The sequence below is a fragment of the Quercus lobata genome, chromosome 3, assembly GCF_001633185.2.
Source record: "Quercus lobata isolate SW786 chromosome 3, ValleyOak3.0 Primary Assembly, whole genome shotgun sequence".
NCBI classification, from domain to species: domain Eukaryota; kingdom Viridiplantae; phylum Streptophyta; class Magnoliopsida; order Fagales; family Fagaceae; genus Quercus; species Quercus lobata.
In genome coordinates, this window is record NC_044906.1 from 30,380,872 (window position 1) to 30,401,831 (window position 20,960).

At 33.3% G+C, this 20,960-nt stretch overlaps 2 protein-coding genes across 2 annotated transcripts; both read right to left on the bottom strand.

Moving 5' to 3' along the window:
- Positions 1–1,639: 1,639 nt before the first annotated feature.
- On the bottom strand, positions 1,640–9,757 carry LOC115980719 (putative disease resistance protein RGA3). Its single transcript, XM_031102941.1, has 4 exons — positions 6,856–9,757; positions 6,468–6,638; positions 5,742–5,854; positions 1,640–2,015 (listed from the first exon to the last, which is right to left on the bottom strand). The coding sequence occupies exons 1-2, from the start codon at positions 9,755–9,757 to the stop codon at positions 6,577–6,579; spliced, it is 2,964 nt and encodes a 987-aa protein (XP_030958801.1). The 3' UTR covers positions 1,640–2,015; positions 5,742–5,854; positions 6,468–6,576.
- Positions 9,758–11,225: 1,468 nt separating this feature from the next.
- On the bottom strand, positions 11,226–13,388 carry LOC115980720 (CBL-interacting serine/threonine-protein kinase 6-like). Its single transcript, XM_031102942.1, has 2 exons — positions 13,332–13,388; positions 11,226–11,855 (listed from the first exon to the last, which is right to left on the bottom strand). The coding sequence occupies exons 1-2, from the start codon at positions 13,386–13,388 to the stop codon at positions 11,226–11,228; spliced, it is 687 nt and encodes a 228-aa protein (XP_030958802.1).
- Positions 13,389–20,960: the final 7,572 nt, after the last annotated feature.

Here is a 20,960-nt window from a genome sequence, read left to right on the forward strand (position 1 = left end):
AGCATTTTTCCAACAATTTTGTACTCAACCTTTTACACAACATTCAACTTTCGCTAGTAAGCCTTTTTGCAAGTAATTTGCTTGTTAATGTAGCAATCATTGATGACATGCGAATTTTTTGTGTTTAGTAAAATCTGTTGTAATCGATTAAGTTGAACAAATATTATCTATTAGAGTAATGTTGTAAGTAAAATCTGTTGTAATCGATTAAGTTGAACAAATATTATCTATTAGAGTAATGTTGTAAGTGTTCGCAAATTTGAGTTAAAACACATTTTTGATGTAATTCAATCCTTAGTTTTTAGTGTCTAAATTAGTATTGAAGAACTATTTTCAAGACACAAGAAAATTGCTCAAGATCATGAAAGCTTTATTGCCTCGACTCTTGGCTTGACTCCATACGATCGATCAAGCTTTAATGAAGCTTGATTCATGCTTGACATAACTCGACCGATTAAGCTATGGGGTTTCGAAAACTGAATTTTCAATTTTAGCCCATGATGACTTGATCCACTTGGGACCTGTGCACTTGGGGCCTGTTTGTTTTAAGCAAAAATAGTGTGTATTTTGTATTCATTTTCAGTTATTTGTGGAACCCATCATTAAAAAAATTGTTTGGCTTTATATTTGTATTCAATTTTCATTTTAGTATCCAAAAAAATAATATTTGAATACAAAAGCTAAATACAGTTTTTTTGTGTTTTCATTTTCTTGAAAATGAATATAATGACATTTTCGCAAAAAAATCAAATCTATGAGTCCCACTATCACTGACTTGTCACATCAAAACACACACATACTCTCTCTCTATTTGTTGGTGGTTCTCATAAAAAAAAGTGAAAGAGAAGACAAAGCAGAAAATGATACCAAACCAAAAAAAAAAAAGAAGGAAACAAAAATGAGTATAGAAAATAAGTACAGAAGATGAATACAACTTCAATACAAACCAAACAGGCCCTAGGATTCCCAAGGGTATAAAAAGCTTAATTTTAGAGCTATCATCATAAGTGAGAGAACACACAAATTAGGTTGTTGATGCCAAAAGAAAATTTAAAATCATATTGCTACTAATGCTTGCATGGATTATTATTTTAATTTTTTATTCTCTTTAACCACTCAGGAATTCCTTTAGATAGCAATCCATCTTCCTTTGGAATGCGGAATTCCATTAGATAGCAATCCATCTGATAGATCTGCGATGAGAAATGTTTTGTAGCAAAGGAATAGTTTGCAAATCCAAAAGGTATTTTTTATGCTAAGCTACACATGTAACCAATGAGTCTTGAACTCAAAATCTCACTCTTGAACTTACTCTAACAAGGAGAGTAAGTACCATTTGTGCTACAACTCATTAGCAAGTTCTTTTTTATGATCTTTACCTCTTTATATTTTTGGTCAAACATTGATAATATCACAACGAGGCATGGCATTCAATATATGTCACCTGCAAACTATCTTAACTGAAAAGTAAAGAAAAACAATTGTTGGGACATCGGAAGTTCTAAAACCTCCACGTTTTGTTTAAACTGAATAATTCAGAGATTAGTATAGTACACATCACGCAAGCGATCAGACATGAAAGAATACACCGAATTTTATGTGAAAAACCCTCTAATGTAGAGTGAAAAACCATGGGACAAATCCAATTAATTCACTTTAATAAAATAAAGATTACAACACTTAAGATAATGCCTACAACTTTAGTTCTCAACAAATCTGGAAAAATATAAGAATTTTAAATCACTAGGAAGAAATATAATGTCACCACAAAAAACCAGAAGCTGATCAATTACTTATCTCACTATCATTTATCACTATATGATATAATATGCAAGCTCTACTATCACTATGAAAACCACAATGAAAAGGTGAATGCCATAGACAGTTTCAAAGGTGTCACTAAAACCTCCTGTTGTCCTTATTATGGTGCTAAATAAATTGTCAGTTATTTGCATGACCATTTACCACTAAAGCAAAATGCGGTTACCCATATGGACCATAGTTTTGAGTTCAACCTGCAACAATAAACAAGTCGAAGGAATAAGAGGATAAAACAGATAGCATAAGACAATTTTGTCATGATTTGCAGGTAAGATTACGTTGTAGTACTAAACATACACTCTAGTGCAACTTCTAGGATCACTACCTCCAAAAAAAATAGCTCAGAGTCTGTTGGCTACAAAGTGTATGGCATTCCCCATTTTCTTCTATAGATTTTGTAATAGAAAAAAATGAAAGCCAATTTCCATTTTCACTATATTTCATTCTGTTTTTTCTAGAAAGTATGCAATGCTCCAATTCATAATTAATCTCTTAAGAAAATAATCAAATTAAGATGACAGCCCAGTTTTAAGGAGCTTTCTTTTCAATAGGTTGAAAATATATAAAGGTAAGCTACAGAGTTTCAGAAGGCTAATTAGAATACAATTTCTGTTCATGCATTCCATTAGATGTAACTAAGCATATTTTCTGACTATGCAAAATATTCACGTAAGTTTTCAGACTTGTACTATTGCTATGGTTTGGCCTTTATTGCAAATTGCAATTAGTCTGTGTCTAATACTAAAAATTTAAATTGCAAGCATATCTTGAATTTTAGTTTTACAGATTTGCAGAAAAGTAAAGGCAATAATAGATAAACTGTTGTGGTGCATTTTAAAATGGAAATTCAATAACTAATTCAGAGATAAAAGCAAATAAAATAGAGTACATTAATTTGTTTGGTATTCTATAATTACGTATATCCTGAAGGAAACAAACTAAACTGTCGAGAAAACTCCCAGAGTGAGACACGATAGAAATAAAAAAAAAAGCAAAGAAGTCACAAAATACCAATAAGAAATTGATTCAATACCAAGACAGATTGTTAATCCAACTAATGAACCCAAGACATTTGACATCTTCATATCTAATGGTGATCATTCTATGCACTCCCCCATGCCATGAAACACTTATGCCTTTGAGACAATGAAAAGGCACAATTTACTGATTTAGGAACTTGATAAATAACCCTATAACATTAAGACTAGATGATTAGCAATTATAGGTTCGAGCTATGAAGGTTTCTCTCTTTCTTCTTAAAATGAATTATCACTTGTCGATTGAAAACAGGTTTCAAGAATACAAAATTATGGATGTAAGGCTGAGTAAAGGTGTTATTAAAAAATTAACTAGTTTTCTGTTTCATATGTCACTAACCCAGATGGACTACTAAAGCAAACTAGATTACAGGTTATTTAAATTAAAAAAAATAAAAAAATAAAAAAACACTAGATTATAGGTTATAGGTTAAGCTTGTTTATAGCATCTTTAAAGTTATAACAGAGCATTTTGTACATTAAGCCTTTTGCACTATGGTTAGATTGAATGAGGCCAAATGGGAACATAAAATTTTGCATTAAGTTCCAAATGAATGAGACCAAAACATTCCTATGACCCTGAGGGTTGGAAAAGTTATTGACTATTGGTTAAACAGCAAATGCAACAGCATCAGAAGAAGAGAAAGCTGAATATAAAGTTACCTTCTTCCTTCTGCTTTTTATTTATTTATTTTTTATTAACATATTATTGACTAATTTGGATGTGTCCATAACATTAAGACTAGATGATTAGCAATTATAGGTTCAAGATATGAGGGCTTCCCTCTTTCTTCTTAAAATGAATTATCACTTGTTGATTTAAAACAGGTTTCAAGAATACAAAGTTATGGATGGAAGGCTGAGTAAAGGTGTTATAAAAAATTAACTAGTTTGCTTTTAATCAACCCAGATGGACTACTAAAGAAAACTAGATTACAAGTTCTTTATATTTATAAAATTTATAATTAAAAAGAAAACTAAATTACAGATTAAGCTTGTTTGCAGCATCTTTGAAGTTGTAACAGAACATTTTGTACATTAAGCCTTTTGCACGACAGTTAGATTGAATGAGGCCAAATGAGAACAGAAAATTTTGCATTATATTCCAAATGAATGAGACCAAAACATTCCTATGCCCTTCAGGGTTGGAAATTAAAGTTATTGACTATGGGTTAAATAGCATCAGAAGAAGATAAAGAAGAATATGAAGTTACCTTCTTCCTTCTGTTTGTTTTTGCACATATTAGTGACTAATTTGGATGTGTCCATTTTTTCTTGTCATCCCAAATTGGGCAACTTCCTAAACGGAAAATTAAAAAAAAAATGATTGGGGGGGGGGGGGGTGGTGGTGTGGACTTCTCAGCCCATGCCCATCCCCTCCACTCCTAGTGCTAAAACCCCACTCTTCCCCTCTTACATGCAGGAAACTCTTGAATCACAAGGACAAGAAAACTACATGGTTTTGTATTCAATCTCTGAAATCTGTACACTAATCCCGCCCTCTCCCTCCCCCCAAACATAAGGCAACCATGAAAATTAGCAAACCAAATTCCAAACCCTAAAACATAAGGATAGAATTTACATAAGTTGAATATTGTACAACTATGTCACCTGTCACCTTCCACCATATAACACAGAATACACAGGAAATGTGCCATTATGCACGTTAGGACTTTTAGTGGTTGGACAATTAGATAAAAAAATTATTTGTAACTATTGATCTTAAATTTTATCATTTTCAAGTAATTATGTGGGTTGTTATTTGTATTGGGATGGTGAGGTGAAGTGCCACAAGTGTTGAAATAGAAGTTGGAAGCGGCAGAATTTCACTCCTACCGAAATTGACAGCATTAGGCAAAATGTGATGTGAAATCAAATTTTAAAAAACAGTTGGATAGAGAGTTCGCCTCTCTATTCACCTCCCTCTAGTACAAGCAAAATTGTGAGAACTTGAGACAATTCTGTTATTTTTTTCTCTGGTATTCTAGTCCATATCCTCGCAATATAAGATCCCATTTTCTACAAATTTTGCACACCCAATTCCTATCTGTAGAGCTAGATAGTACAAAAAACCCTAGATCTTTAACCCTCATCAATCTCTCTACCTTCTCCCTCTCAAATTGTCAAATTTAATGAGAGGAGATTAAGACCATCACACTCATTACTACCTTCAGAGTTTTGGTGTTGATTGGATCTTGGGAATCATTGGAATAGTCTCAAAATTGCCAAGGAGAATTGGAGATTGAAATTGGAGGCTCAATTGTAGATACAGAGGCTAGTGAGAAGAAAGGATTCAAGGAATCAGTTGCTAGTAGGAGTTGAAGGCTCAAGTACATAGTTAGTTAGTTACTACTTAGCTTGGAGGGTTTTGTAAGTAATATGTACAACTACTATTCTCATTAGTGGATCATTTGGTGCTGTGATGCCCCGGAGAGGTTTTTTTGCCTTGTTCTTGGGTTTTCCTCTTCATTAACACTTTGGTGTTTTTGTGGGTTATTGATTTTTTGTTTATCCATGCATACTTATGTTCATTGCCTAATTATGTAAACAATTGGGCTTAAATTCTATATTTGGCATAAGATTGACATTAGCAGTAAAAATCAGTGCCTAAATTGTTTGAATTAGATTAGTGCAATTCTCAATACACTTGCTGCAATATGAAATGATAAAGAAGTTTTTTTTCTGTGGCCTTTTCTCAAATGTGAATTCATTCGAGAAAATATGCTTCATCACAAAATGTACTTCCCAAGTATTCGGATCTGATGTTTGGTTAAAATGAGGCCAAAAGACAGTTAAATATTTAGCTTGAGGTTATTATGGAAAGAGAAAATGATAAGGAAAATCACATAAATGATTGAGCAGAAATATTGAGATAAACCTTACATTAGAAGAGTATATAATCGAACTAACAAAGCCAATGTATTTGTAGTTTCTTCTACTTGCCTGATGGTCACCCCCTGTAATTCACCCTTCCATGTAACGAAACACTTCAAACTCTAAGACAAGAAAAGAGCACATGTCAAGAGTTGAAAAATAAAGATAAAGAAGTATGTACAGATCCTAGATTGCTTTTCATGTGTCACCAAATCAGATTGACTACTAAAGAAAACCAGCATGCCAGATTAAGCTTTTGTGTTGCATCTTTGAAGTCATAGCACAGCTCTCTACAAAAAGCCCTATGATATGATGTTTGGATTGAATGAGGCCCAAAGCACAAGAAAGATCTTTCATGGATGTCTAGACTGAACAAGAGCAAAATATTTGCTCAAGCACAAAATATGCTTTCTCACATTTCAGAATTTGATGTCTGGTTTAAAATGAGGCCAAAAAAGTAAATCTTTAGCATGAGGTTTTTATGGACGGACAAGGCAGTAAGAAAAAACTATCTTCGAACAGAAGATTAAGAAGAATATGTAGATATACCTTTAAAAGAGAAGATAAGAAACAACAAACTTCCAAATTTATCATCACATATATTATATATATCACAAATATATATGATATAACAATGTTACGTTGATGGATATTGCACAATTTTGTGATTAACTTGTTTTTGAGAGATAAGCAGGATAATTAATTAATAATTTATTCTAATATGGAAGAAATTACCTGTGACTGGATCAGACTTCTGCAACACTTAATCAATCCAAGAATGAACTTTAGCAATACAGACACACATAAATCTCTACTTGTAGCTGAAATTTGTGAACCACAAAGATCATTGGCCCTCTTCTTCGTCATCAGACATGCTATTCTTGGTCAAACTCTTCTTCATCATCGCTGAAATGAAGAAAATGGGCAAGATCCACATAAACATTAAACCGTAAATGAAATAACCTAATCAAGTTATTGAGAATTGGATATATACATCAACCTAGATTGTTAGTAATTATTTCCCAGTGGGAAATTTTGGCAGAAAATAAGAATATTAATTGATTTTTTTTTTTTTTTGGGGGCACAATAAAAGGAGGAACTGAGAAGCAGCAGAAAAAGTGACCTTGTCGAATAACTTCTTGACCGTCTCTCTGCACTTCAATATAATTAATCCTGATGCTTGGGATGTAGGAAATCTTGGGCCAGTCCACTCCTGTCCCTCTTTGGTAACGTTTGCGGAGAATTGAGCTGCTATTCACTTGAAACTCCTGTAATGAAGTTTTATAAAGGAAGTCCGGCAGCGACTTCAACTTTGGGCACTGGTGAATTACCAACTTTTGAAGACGGGGCATTATAATAATACAATCTTCCGCTTCTTGCCCTTCAACCCCAATCCATTCTTCCCACTTGTGCAAACACATAAACCGGAGAGTTTTCAAATTTGGGAATATTTTTATCATGCCGTCTTTCTTGTTTTCAAATTCTATTCCCAAAAATTCAACACCCACCTTTTTTAATGGAAAATCATAACCTATCCCTAAATATTCAAGGAATTGAAGCATTCCCAGAGGAGGTAAACGCTCTAAATTTAGGCCACCTCTCAGAGTAAGCCTTTTCAATTTAGCTAGGGACATTATCCAATTATTAGGGAACATTGTGGTGCCACAGTACCAATGAATTGCTAAATTCTCCAAGCCTGGAGGTGGCTCTAAAGCATTCATAACTGATACATCAGTCTCCATTCTTCCTCCATGATTCTCTAAGTTATCTCCAAAAAAATTTAGATCCAAATCACGAAGTCCTATCTTCTTCTTGAGCTCTGCATTCTTGGCCTCACATGAATCTACCACGTTCCCCAGTCCATATATTTTAAGAGTTCCTTGAAGGTGGTTTAAATTTTTTAATTCTCCGAGTCCACATCTTTGGTTATCATCCTTGCCACCTACATAGAAACGACTTAATTTTGTAAGAGAACTCAATCTCCCAATCCCTCTTGGAAACTCAAACTGATGGGTCCAATAACCTTCTTCTTTCAAAATAAGATGTTTTAAGTTAATCAGTTTACTCATCCCCTGCGGTAATTTCATGAACCCATCTTCACTACCAACTTTAATCTTCAAAATTTGTAGATTGCATAGATTACAGATGTTTTCAGGTAATCTGTCTCCATGGTAATTACGTATTTTGAGATACCTTAAATGTATCAAATTTTCTATTGCATCCGGAATTTCCTTTAACTTACCATATCGACTACTCAAAGTTAATGTCCGTAAACGTCTAAAATGCTGGAACAACCCGGACAATTTATGATCACTATAACCTACAAAGATGAGGGTGCGTAGAGTTTTTGCGCTATAGATGGACTCGGGAATTTGAGCATGATTTGGAATTTCTAAATACAAATGCCGAGCATTTTGAAGAATTGACCCTGACTCTTCGTAACCATTGATTGTGATGCATTCATTTTTTGCCATGAACTGTGCCAAGTCATGCACTATATCATGCATTTTGAACTTCATAAAATTGTCAGCATATCCATAATCCCCCAAAACTTGGAGGAGAGAGCGAACGAGTAAAATTTCAAAGTAATCTCTTGCCACGATTCTCTCCTTGTTTGCATTCGACTTAATATAACCTTGTGCCATCCACATAGATATCAAATCCTCCTTAGAAAAGAAATAATCTTTTGGAAAGACAGCACAATATGAGAAACATCGTCTCAGTGGTGAGGGCAAATCATAATAACTCATTAACAATGGCCCAAAAAGACCTCTTTCAACGTCTTGTAATTCCCACAATCTACTATAAAAAACCATCTCCCATTGTTCCTTCCGACTCTTGAAGCACATGAGACTCCCTAGAGTTCTTGCAGCAAGGGGCAATCCTTTGCACTTGTTTGATATTTTCCTACCTATGTCTTCTAATTCCTTACATTGCATAGAATCCCTGTCAGAAAAGGCTATTGTACTAAAAATCATCCAGCAGTCATCGTCAGACAATTGCCCCAAATTGATCCTTGCTGCACTTCCCATAATGTCTGCAACTCTATTTTTGCGTGTAGTGACTAGAATTCTACTTCCTTGGGCAGCATTTTGGAGTGCAAGTTTGAATGGCTCCCACAACGTGGAGTCTTCAGTCCATACATCATCAAAGACAAGAAAAAGCTTCCTTCCCCGAATCAATTCACACATTTTATCCATTAGACTCGGCCATTGAGTAATGTTGGAGTCATCACCTTCAAAAGCTTGAATGATTGCTTTGGCAACCATAAACTTATTGAAAGGATCAGAAACACAAACCCACCCTTTTTTCTCAAAATGGGCTGAATTCAACTCACTATCATTATATGCTAGTTGGGCAAGAGTAGTTTTTCCAACACCACCCATGCCCACTAAAGAGATGACATGAGGACTTCTTTCTTCTTCACTACCCCTGCCCAATAGGATGCTCACTAGATCACCCTTAACCTTATCACGACCTAGAATGTTTGACACATCTACATGGGAATCAGTTGGTGGTCTCACAACTTCTTCGTTGCCACTAGTCAGTACAAACTGGTACATATCCCCCTCTCTGTCAATCTCATCTAACTTTAGCATAACTTCTTTTATCTTAAGAGCAATATCACGACGCTGAAAAACAGTAGAAACTGAGGAATTCAAGCTGGGTAGGGACAATACCTTCCTCCTCTTCGCAGTACTAGTTTCAGCTTCTTCTCTTTTCTCAATATCTGCTTTGATCTTGGCAGTGTTCCACTCATCCAACACGTCGCCCATCTCGTAGGATACGTCGTTGAGCCTTTCTAACCAAAGCTTCACAGCTTTCTCCTTCACTTGCCTTTCCTCTGCATCGTCGAGCTTTGCCTGGATTGCTTGGAATTTGAGTTTAAGCTTTTCGACTTCTTCCTCGACATTTACAATGGACGTGACCTCTGAAGCAAAAAGTGAACCAAGCCGGTCCTTGAACTCTGAAGCAATGAGTGAACCAAGCTGGTCAATGATGGTAGAAACAAGAGCCCGAGCCATAATTGGAAATGGAACTCGTTTTGATTTTTTATTTTTTTTGATAATCAAGAAAAGGAACTCTTTTTGACTGATAACACAAACACAAACACAAACACAAAGAGACTACTGATGAAAGAGCAAATTGTTGATTCTGGAGAAGAGACCCAGTAAACAGATGTAGGCTGCTCCAGTCAAGACCTGGAAGTGCAATCAAATTAATAGCTTTTGAAACGGTAAAATGAGATATTTTTTAGAAACCAATGTTCTTACTCCACGCAGAGATTAAGTCTAAGTTGTCTCAGAGGGCCCACCTTCACATACGTCTGCTTCTAAAAAATATCTCATTTTATCATTTTAAAACTACTTTACCAATCATATTATACCATTTTACAATACAACTATTGCAATGGATTCATTCAATCAAACCACTGGGTTCCGTTATAACCCAAGTTCAAACAGAATGAGTCATCATTCTGATGATGAATCCGATTTTTCAGGGATTCTTGACATTTATGTTCATCATGCTAGAAACTTTCACAACATATGTATCTATGATAACCAAATGTCTATGCAAAATTTTCTCTTGCTTATAACCCAGATGAGACTCTCTCAACTGGAATCATTAATGGTGGTGGCAAAAATCCAGATTTCAATGAGAACTTGAGGTTGAAAATCACCCAAATTGATGCAGTCCAGAAATGTGAAATTAGGATGCTCAGCAGGACCAGAAACTACCTGGAATGACCAACTTCTGGGATTTGCTTTGGTCCCAACTCCCATCTCCATCGTTGCTGCCGCCGCCGCCGCCGCCTTCAAACCGAGAGAGAGAGGAGTGAGTGAGGCGAGAAAGAGGAGAGAGAAACGGAGAGAAGATAGAAAAGAGACAGAGAGGAGAGAGAAACGGAGAAGAGAGGGGAGTGGGTGAGAGACGAGAGACGGAGAGAGAGAGAGAGAGAGAGACTCAGAGTGAGTAATAAAATAGGATATTTAATTTGAGTACGAATTCTAAACACGCGTCTAAGTACCACACTTAAACTCTTAATTTTTTTTTTTATTTAGAAAACCTAATCTCCTTTTTTTTTTTTTTTTTTTTTTTTTACGAAAAACACATTTTGATCCCTACATTTTCAGCCGATTTCCGTTTTAGTCCCTAAGTCTTTTTTTTACCGTTTTTAGTCCCTCTTCTGAAAAACGCTTCCATTTTAGTCTCTGCCGTTACATTAGAAACGGATATTGCAGACGTGACAAACGGCAAAGTCAAAAAATAATAAACTAATGTCCACGTGGCCTAAATTAATAATAAAAAATATTTTTTAATGCCACGTCAGCATCTAAATTAAAAAAATTAAAAACTCTCATAAAAAAATCCTTAAATAAAAAAATTAATTTATTAATTCTAACTAAATAAAAAAAATTAAAAACTCTCATAAAAAAAATCAAAAACAAATTTAAAACTAAACCCAGCAAAAACAACAAAACCCAGAAAGAACTAAACCCAGCAAGAACAAACTAAACCCAGCAAAGAAAACCATGGTGGACACTTGAAGTCACCTCTGTAAATCTTATTATACATGACCACAAGATTATTGTCCTGAAATGGCAAAAACCCAGCTAGAAGAACAAACAGGATAACTCCACAGGACCAAAGATCAGCTGTAGCACCGTCGTAGCCTTTCTTTCCAATCACCTCCGGCGCCACATAAGCCGGTGTGCCACACGTTGTGTGTAGCAACCCATCTTGCTTCAAATGATCAGTGAAAGCGCTGAGACCAAAATCAGTGACTTTCAAATTACCTTCTTCGTCTAAGAGCAAGTTCTCAGGCTTGAGGTCTCGGTGGTAGACACCGCGGCTGTGATAGAAATCGATGGCGGAGATGAGTTGTTGGAAATAGACTCTCGCCACATCTTCTTTAAGCCGACCCTTAGCGATTTTCGAGAACAGCTCGCCTCCACGGACGAGTTCCATGGCGAAGTAGATTTTGGATTTGCCCGCCAAAACTTGGAGCTCGACTATGTTTGGATGCCGTACCATCTTCATCACCGAGATTTCTCTCTTGATGTGCTCCATCATACCCACTTGGATCACTTTCTCTTTGCTCACAACCTTCAAAGGATATTGCTGTGTTTATGTTCTTGCTGGGTTTTGTTGTTCTTGCTGGATTTAGTTTTAAATTTGTTTTTGATTTTTTTTTTTTTTGATGAGAGTTTTTAATTTTTTTTTATTTAGTTAGAATTAATAAATTAATTTTTTTATTTAAGGATTTTTTTTATGAGAGTTTTTAATTTTTTTAATTTAGATGCTGACGTGGCATTAAAAAATATTTTTTATTATTAATTTAGGCCACGTGGACATTAGTTTATTATTTTTTGACTTTGCCGTTTGTCACGTCTGCAATATCCGTTTATGATGTAACGGCAGGGACTAAAATGGAAGCATTTTTCAGGAGAGGGACTAAAAGCGGTAAAAAAAAACTTAGGGACTAAAACGGAAATCGGCTGAAAATGTAGGGACCAAAATGTGTTTTTCGCCTTTTTTTTATAAAACCTAAACTCTGGTTGAATTTATACATAGGTATTAAAATTAATTAGGTGTAGTTATATTTATTCTTAAACATTTATGTAATCATCTTATCACATTTAAAAAAAAATGTGATAAGATAATTACAGAATTTAATTTCATTTAATTTTAGGCTAAACTACATTGTTAGTCCTAAAGTTTATCTAGTTAGTGTTTTTGGTCCTTCAAGTTTTGAATGAGCACAGTTAGTCCCTTAATTTTTAAAAAAGAAGTAATATTGATTTTGTTAATATTTTTTTTTACTTATGTGTTTAAGGAAACATTGATGTCGCTTTTTTTAGGCCTCGTTTGGAAGGAAAGAATGGAAATGAATAAAAAAAATATTTTTAGAATATTTTTCCATTCCCTTGTTTGGGAGTTTTAATAGAGGGAATGGAAAGTTTATTTCCTTATTTGGGAGTTTAAGTGGGAGTGAATGGAATCGGTAAGAGGGAACACTCATTCCTCTCTATTCCCTTAAAATCTGAAATTTTCATTCCCCCTGAAATTTGGAGGAATGGAAGGGAATGGAATTAAATTTAATGATTTTTTTACTAAAACTCCCAAAATACCCCTATATATTTAACATTTTATTTTAAAATAGGGGTCTAATAGTAATATTGTCATAAAATGATTCCATTCCATTTCTTCCATGTTGCTCCCAAACAAGATTACTTACATTCGATTCATTTTCATTTCTTTCCATTCCTTCATTTTAAAACATCCAATCAAGATTACTTAATTCCATTCATTTTCATTCCCTTATGATCATTTCATTCTATTCCTTTATGAACTCCCAAACGGAGCCTTAATGACAAAAATATTTTTTTAACTGTGCCACATCAGTTATTACTCCAAAAAAAAAAAAAAAAGTTATTAAAAACGGAATTGCCACATTAGATATAGTTTTAGTAATTCATTTTATTTTTAAAAATTAAACAAAAATAAGAATATAAAAAAAAAAAAAAAATTAAAAATAAAACATCCAAATCTTCAAAAATCCCTAATCTCATCATCGACTCTAGACTTCTTCCTCACAGCAGCTCCAATCTTGAACTGCACCCAAACTGGGGATTCGGCTTCATCATCTCCCATAGCTACGTCTTGAAAACACTGAAATTCTCATCTCACCCTCCAGCAAAACACATGCATCTAAGCATTTGACTAGCCTCTCCCCTTTGACTTGTTGATCTGAACTTAAGATTCTAATTATGCATATCACACAAACCTCTCTCCATTGCTGCCTACTACTACTTGTTTCAAATGAAGAAATCTAGAATCAATGATGAGATTGGAGTTTTTTTTTAAATATGGTTGTCTTAGTTTTTAGTTTTTTTTTTTTTTTTAACCTTTTAAATTCTTTTTTTAATCAATTTTTAAATTCTTATTGATGTTTAGTTTTGGAAAACTAGTATGATTAGTACAACTAAATCTTATGGGGTAATTTAGTTTTTAAATAACTGATGTGGCACAACTATGGCATTCGCAATGTAATTAAAAAAATGCTACATCAATATTTTGTTAGACATATAGGCAAAAAAATAACTCATGTTAATGGAAGGACTAATAGAACTTATTTTTTCAATTTTAGGAACCAATTGTGCTCATTCAAAATTTAAGGGACCAAAAGCGTTTAGTAGATAAATTTCAAGGATCAACAGTGTAATTTCACTTTAATTTTACAATCAATAAACAGTAGAGTGTATAAGAGCATCTCTAATAGCTTCTCCAAATATTTGTATTGTTTAGAGAATGAATAGTTACATTGACTAGGCTTTCTATCATTTCTCTATCTCATTTAAATATTATTTCTTTAAATCTTTGGATGGTCTTTTTTTTTAATGGATCTCTTAAAGAACTTGAGATAACAATATAGTGAGTTGTTAGTGTTTATTATAATTTAAAATCTTTATCATCAAACTAAGACACCAATCAGTTTTTGGTATAGACGTGAATTAAACCTCAGATTTCTTGTATAACCATCAAAAACTTTACCAGTAAAGTTTACTAAAACCCACTCTTTTTTTTTAATTGGTTTTAGATTCTTCTGTTTTTGCACCTAATAATTCACTTGCTACGAAAATTGAAAACTTAGATGGACACGTGACGGAATATTGGACTCCAATTGAAATCCAATTTAGAATCTAATTAGATTTAGACTCTTTGATTTCTAGACTTAATAATTCACATGGCACAAAATTAAAAATTATACGAGACACGTGCAACAAAACTGAGAATCCAATTAAAATCTAATTGAATTTTCTCTGAGTTTTGGCTATTAATATATAATAGTATATAACCCGTGCTTACACATAGAAATGGTCCATTGTAATTATGCTATTGATCTTAAGCTTAGGATATTAAACAATTTTCATGATATTGTTTTTTTATACTACAATTTATTTTATTGGGCTACAATTAAAAACTAATTTGGGTTTGATTTGAATTCTAATTGTACTTCCACATAATATATATATATATATATATATATATGATTATATTTTTGTTCACTTTTAACAAAATAACAAAATGCTAAATTGAACACACTAAAAACTATTGAAAATGAGATTTAAAGAAATCTTAGGTTTATTTTTCTTATTTTGTTGAATATTTAAAAGGGATGCTTCGAATCAAATTAAGCTACCATTCAAACTACAAAAATAGCTAGAGATGACAACAAATCTAGATGCCAAGGAGAAAATAAAATAAAATTGTACAACGGACATATAGAAACACAACTTGATGGTCTTGTGTAGTGCGCTGTTGTACCTTTTGTTGGTCCAAAAGAGGAAAACAAAACGAACATCAGTAAGAAACAGAAAAATTGAAGAGCCATTATGGCACAGCAAAATAAAATTTACTGGGTTTAACATCTTTACCTTTAAGAAACAGAAAAATTGAAGAGCCATAGGTGACATAAAAGAATACATTATTTTCCAATATGGCCTCTTTACCTTGTTGCTTATACTTGAATGTCCCAATTCAACACAGTTAACACCAAATAACAGAGTGCAATGATACAAAAAATAATAATTCTTCTCACAAAATTGGGATACCTGCCCAAATATAAGATCAATCCACTCATTTAAATACAAATTCCAAGAGATTTCAATAAAGCGAAAACTATACCTCGTTTTACTCCTCTGACTTGGACTGCTCCAACGGATTTGTGTTTCCACCTACAAACCCAAAAAATAAAAATTATAAGCTATGCTTAAATTAATCACAATATCAAATTTGAAGTATTTCCTTAAATTCCATGATTTCTGAACTATTAAATAGTAAAAATAATTTTGAAGCAACTCCTTGAATTCCATGATTTCTTAATTGTTAAATAGTGAAATGGTGTTTTGAACATGATTTCTTCATCGGACTCTTAGGTTTTCACAATGTTGTTAATATTTGCAACAAAATTAAGAAATTTAGTAGGACACGTGGCACAAAATTAGGCCTCCAATTTTGAATTTACTTGCTAGAAGCATCAAATATTGAGTGACAAATATAAATTGCAAACAACAATGTCTAAGCTGAATTTCAAACATTTTTGAAATGACTAAGAAAATGAAACTTACATCTAGAATGGACATTAAAAGTAGAAACTTCAATTTATGTAGTTGGTTCAACAAATAAGTCTATTAATCAATGGACAATTTAAATAGATGTTGATTTTAGATATTAATAAAACACATACATTCAAAACAAAACCTTATTGCAAGAAATAAAACATCATATTTTTGAAGTGTGAGAATCAAATTAATTCTTCCTTCAAAAAGACGTTGAAAACTTTATGATTATATACAATACTCGAATAAAATGCTAAATTTGATCGTCCCTATTAGCATACCAAAAATAAATCATATCATCTGGCATTAATAATAAGAAAATAAGGAGTCAAAAATACGTCACTATAATTGCCAAGAGAGCTCCCCAATTGTATGACAATTCTCTGGTTGCCCTCCTTTGTCATTAGACCTTATCCCTTACTTCCTTTCTAACAGTTGAATCAAAATGGAAGCCAACAAAAGTCATGTTATAAGAATAAAATCATGTTGCAAAGGTACATGCACAAAATCTTAAAAATATATTTCACTTTAACAAAAACAATAATAAATCTCAAATTTATCAATCAATTTCACAAATCCCAATTATCTTTTTTTAATTACAATTTCTTTTAATTACTATCAATTGCATGGAAATAGCATTGTTAACGTAACCACAATCTCGCAATACATTTCTTTTGTAATTTATCTAGAAAATCTCCTATAGCTCTTAGCAAGAAATGCACTCCCAAAGGATAACACAAACATCTGAAACATGCTAATAGTCATGACGGACTAATAAAAAAATAAATATAAAGTGCAAAGTTCTTATGTTACATGCAAGCTTCTTTTTTTCTTTTTTTGAGAAGATTATGTTATATGCAAGCTGACATAGAAGTTTCAGTTATCAAGTCTTATTAAAATTGGCCAAGACCAATAAATTCTAGCTAAACAAACACGTTACATTAGTCAATTAAAGTACTACTGGTAGAATGCATTATAGAGACTTTAATCCGCTCCCTAAACTGTACCTATTTTCTAAAGTTTAAGTTCTGTAGTTTACTTATTTGCTTGCCTTTGAGCATTCCTCTTTTCCAACTCTGCTAGCATCTCTACCAATTTACAAAATAGTATGCAGGTGAGCCATGAATTACAAAAACTGATTAATTATGTGGAGTAAATTGATGGAAATTGATGACTCATGCGTGCGACAAAAACCAACATTTGTATGTGTCTATTCTTGATGTATTCTACAACTGATGCAATTTATGATATTAGAGTTGTATGGAAGTAAAATTGATGATGTTCACTACACATGCGTGTAAATAACTGATTTGAAAAAGCAAATAGATGGACTTTGAATTAGGGTTTGCTTGTAGTATTTAGTGCTCTATCTCACTCAATCTTGCCAACAAAACTATTGGGTTGAATGTTGTAAGAAATGCAGCAATACTTTCAATCATGTGGTAAACAAACAGGGTGACTAACCCGACATAAATATGGCCAGCCAAAGCGTTTTTGCTTTTGTGGAACAGATTACTATCTAAATTAGATGGTCATCATTTTTTTTTTTTTTAATTTATAAAACACATGGTAGTCATTTGAAGGAAAGTTTTATTGTTGTTTAACAGAAAAATTAAAACAGAACATATTAAATTGGCATCAAGAACTCATTCAAATAACTCAAAAACAAAATCTCAGGCACAAATCAAAATTAAAAGAATATCTTAAATTTTTTAGGGGAGAAAAAAAAAAAACCTAGAACACACACCGTACGAATTTTGTAATTCTTCTCCCATGATAATTGGATTGCTTGTTCTCAATCCCCAATCAAGAATTGCAGATTTTAATTGAACACCTGGAAAGATAATTATGTTGTAATTTCCACATAAATTTAGACACATGACACAAAATTGGAACTCTAATTTAGAATTCTAATTTGAGTTTCTCTCAGTTTCACCTATTATTATATATATAAATTAGCCTTTTTTTTTTATTTTTCTAAAATGAAAAAATAAAAAAGTATCTTATCGTAATTTTTTCTAATTATCATAACCCAATTTTCCACCACACACGGACACATCCCTTTCATATTGGACACATCCCTTTCATATTTACACCTCATTGTTTTCACCACACACATTCCTTTATAATTACAAACCATTTCTCCACCGCATATCAAAAGTTTAGAATAGAAAATATCTTCATCGATATTTCATCTCAAACTCAAAGACTCAAATAAAGAGCTGAAACTATTCAGCAAAAAAAAAAAACAGGGATTTTCTTTTGCAATTTAACACCATTTTCTAACAATTTCGTTAGTTAATAACATTTTCAAACTATTTAGAAAAATATCATCTCGAGTCTCTTATATTTGAATTTACTGTAGAAACTAGAGATCTATATGCTGGCAACGCTGATGTGGAATTTTAATCCACGTGGAATTCCTTGAAGCAATCTCCTAGCGCCGATCTTTGTTAAAGTGGTTATAACTTATCTAAGTGTGAAGAAGCAATTGTTTATGGCGCCCATCTTTTCAGTGTGAAGAAGCAATTGACAGAATTAGGTGGCAGCAAAATATTGTTGAAGAAGCATGCAAGTTGACAACTCAATAGCCAGGTGTCATTCAAGGAGAAATGAAGCATTCCTGAAGCTTGTCTTGTCTTAATGTATATTCAGCAAAAAAGATCTTCTTGTCTTTAACATATATTCCTGCTTTGCTCTAATTATCTTCCCCATTACAGGAGATTTGCTTAGCTTATGTGTTGGCAGTTTAAAACCAAAAAAATAAAATTCTCAACGGAACTCGAGTTCCAGGTTTAAGGGTAATTCCTTAGTGTGTTGCAGACTTGCAGTTTAAAAGGAAGAAAAAAATTACAGTAGAAAAAAATTATAGTGGAACTCGACTCTTTAAAACTCAAGTTCCATGTGGATAATTTTCCACCTCAATTTTGCCAGCACATGGAACTCAAGTCTCTAAAACTCGAGTTGCTACAGTGAACTCGAGTCTAAGAGACTCGAGATGTTAATTTCCTAAAAAGTTTGAAAATATTGCTAACTAACAAAATTGTTAGCAAAATAGTGTTATTTTGCACACAAAAAAAATCCAAAAAAAAAAAGCAAAAAACTCCGTATTTTGTCTTGCCCTGATTCACGCATTAAAACAAAAACCAAAAAAATTAGAAAATGTGCAAAATCATGAATTTCAAAGCCAAAAAAGGGTAAAAATAAATACAACATGTTTAAACGGTGAATCAAAAAGTCACAACATTTGAAAAATCCATTTTACAACAAATATGACCAAAACCCTAATCGAGTATGGTCAAAAAGTTCACTTTTTGATCCGACCATTGGATCATATTGAATTTTGGACCATCTCGTAGGGCATATTTTTCCCTTTGAAACGATAGTTTACGGGCCAAAATTAGAGTTAAGATGAATGAGATATCATAAAAATACCAAAACCCTAATAAAATCTTCATTGTATTTTTCAGGAAAGCTAGCAGTTTTTTACCCAATTTCGTGCAATAAATTGATTGATTGGTCAAGAACTAGGACAAACGGGCTGGACCATCTTTATGAAAAAGTTCCTAGCTAATTTTCATTAAAAAGGCTCGACGATATCAGCTTTGGGTTGAAAGATATGAATTTTTCAAGAAAAGACGTTCAAAATTTTCAGCTTTGTGTCACCTTCCTTCTGAGCACGATATCTCAACAATCGTAGCTCCAAAACAAACTAGACTAGGACCATTGTAAACTAGACATCTAGAGCTTTCTGTGCATATAAAATTCAAATAAAACAGAGTTTGAGAAGGCCTCCAAACAGCCGCGCAAATATCGGGCCGGAAATCAAGAAAAAAAAAAAAAAAAAAAAAAAACTGACATGGCGGATAAAAAGGGAGCTGGCATTGGTTTACCATGGTACACCAATGCTAGCCGCCTCTTTGAAGGGGCAGCTAGCACTAGTGTACCCTGATACACTAGTGTTAGCCCCCCATTTCTTCATTCCTTCTATAAATACCCCCCAATGCATTTTTGGAAAAATGATGCAAAAATTGTGAGTGAAAGTGTGTACGAAAATCTAGGGAAAATAGTGACGAAAAAATAGAGAGAGAGAGAGAGAGAGAGAGAGAGAGAGAGAGAGAGAGAGAGAGAGAGAGAGAGAGAGAGAGAGACCAGTGGAGAACAAAGACCCACGAAGATCCTTCACACTGGATAGAGAGTCAAGTCATCTTCATCTTCTTGATTTGCTCTGCCTCCACAACCACTTGTCCTCCTCCCTATTGCCAACAAAATGTGGCCCAAATGGGTCTTCTTTTTCTTTTTTTTCTTTTCTTTTTTTGATTTCATTAGGCTTATGAGAAAGATAGTTCTGTGTTTCAAATCTTTCGATTATGTTTTGTGTTTTTGTTTTGATTATGGTATGTTTTACTTTGTAACAGTTGCGATAAAGAAGTAAGAGAGAGTGAAGAATGATAGAGAAAAGGGATGAGAGCGAAATAATCATTATTTTATTCAACCGATGATAATTTTAAGAGTGAAAAATGTTTGGAGTTGCTACAGTAGTTGCTACAGTGCTCTCTAGTTGAAGAGAGCTACTGTAACAACTCTAATTATATATATATATATATATATATATATAGTTAGAGAGGCTGTTGGAGGGTGTTTTTTGTGGGTTTAGAGCATCCACATTGGTGGAGCTAAAAATTTTAGCTTTTAACTTCTCAAAAACTTACTTTATCTATTTTACCACCTCACTTTACAAAACACCCAACATTAATGGTTTTATTATAGTAATCAACAACTTAAAATAATATAACCAATACAATAAAATAATATATCCATTGTAATAAACAACAGCGACAACCACCCATAACAACCACCACCACAAGCCCACAGCCATGGAAACTACTACACAGCCACAACCAAAACCACCGCACATAACATAAAACACCACACAACCAGAGAGAAAGTAGATCTTAAAAAAAAAAATGATCTCAAAATAAGCAGTGCACTGATTTTGAATAGACAAAAATGTGGAGTTGAATTTCATCACCATAATTAGGGGTCTGTTTTGGGCCTTGTGAATGCACTACATGAATTTGTCCCAGGTCAAAAATTTGCAAAA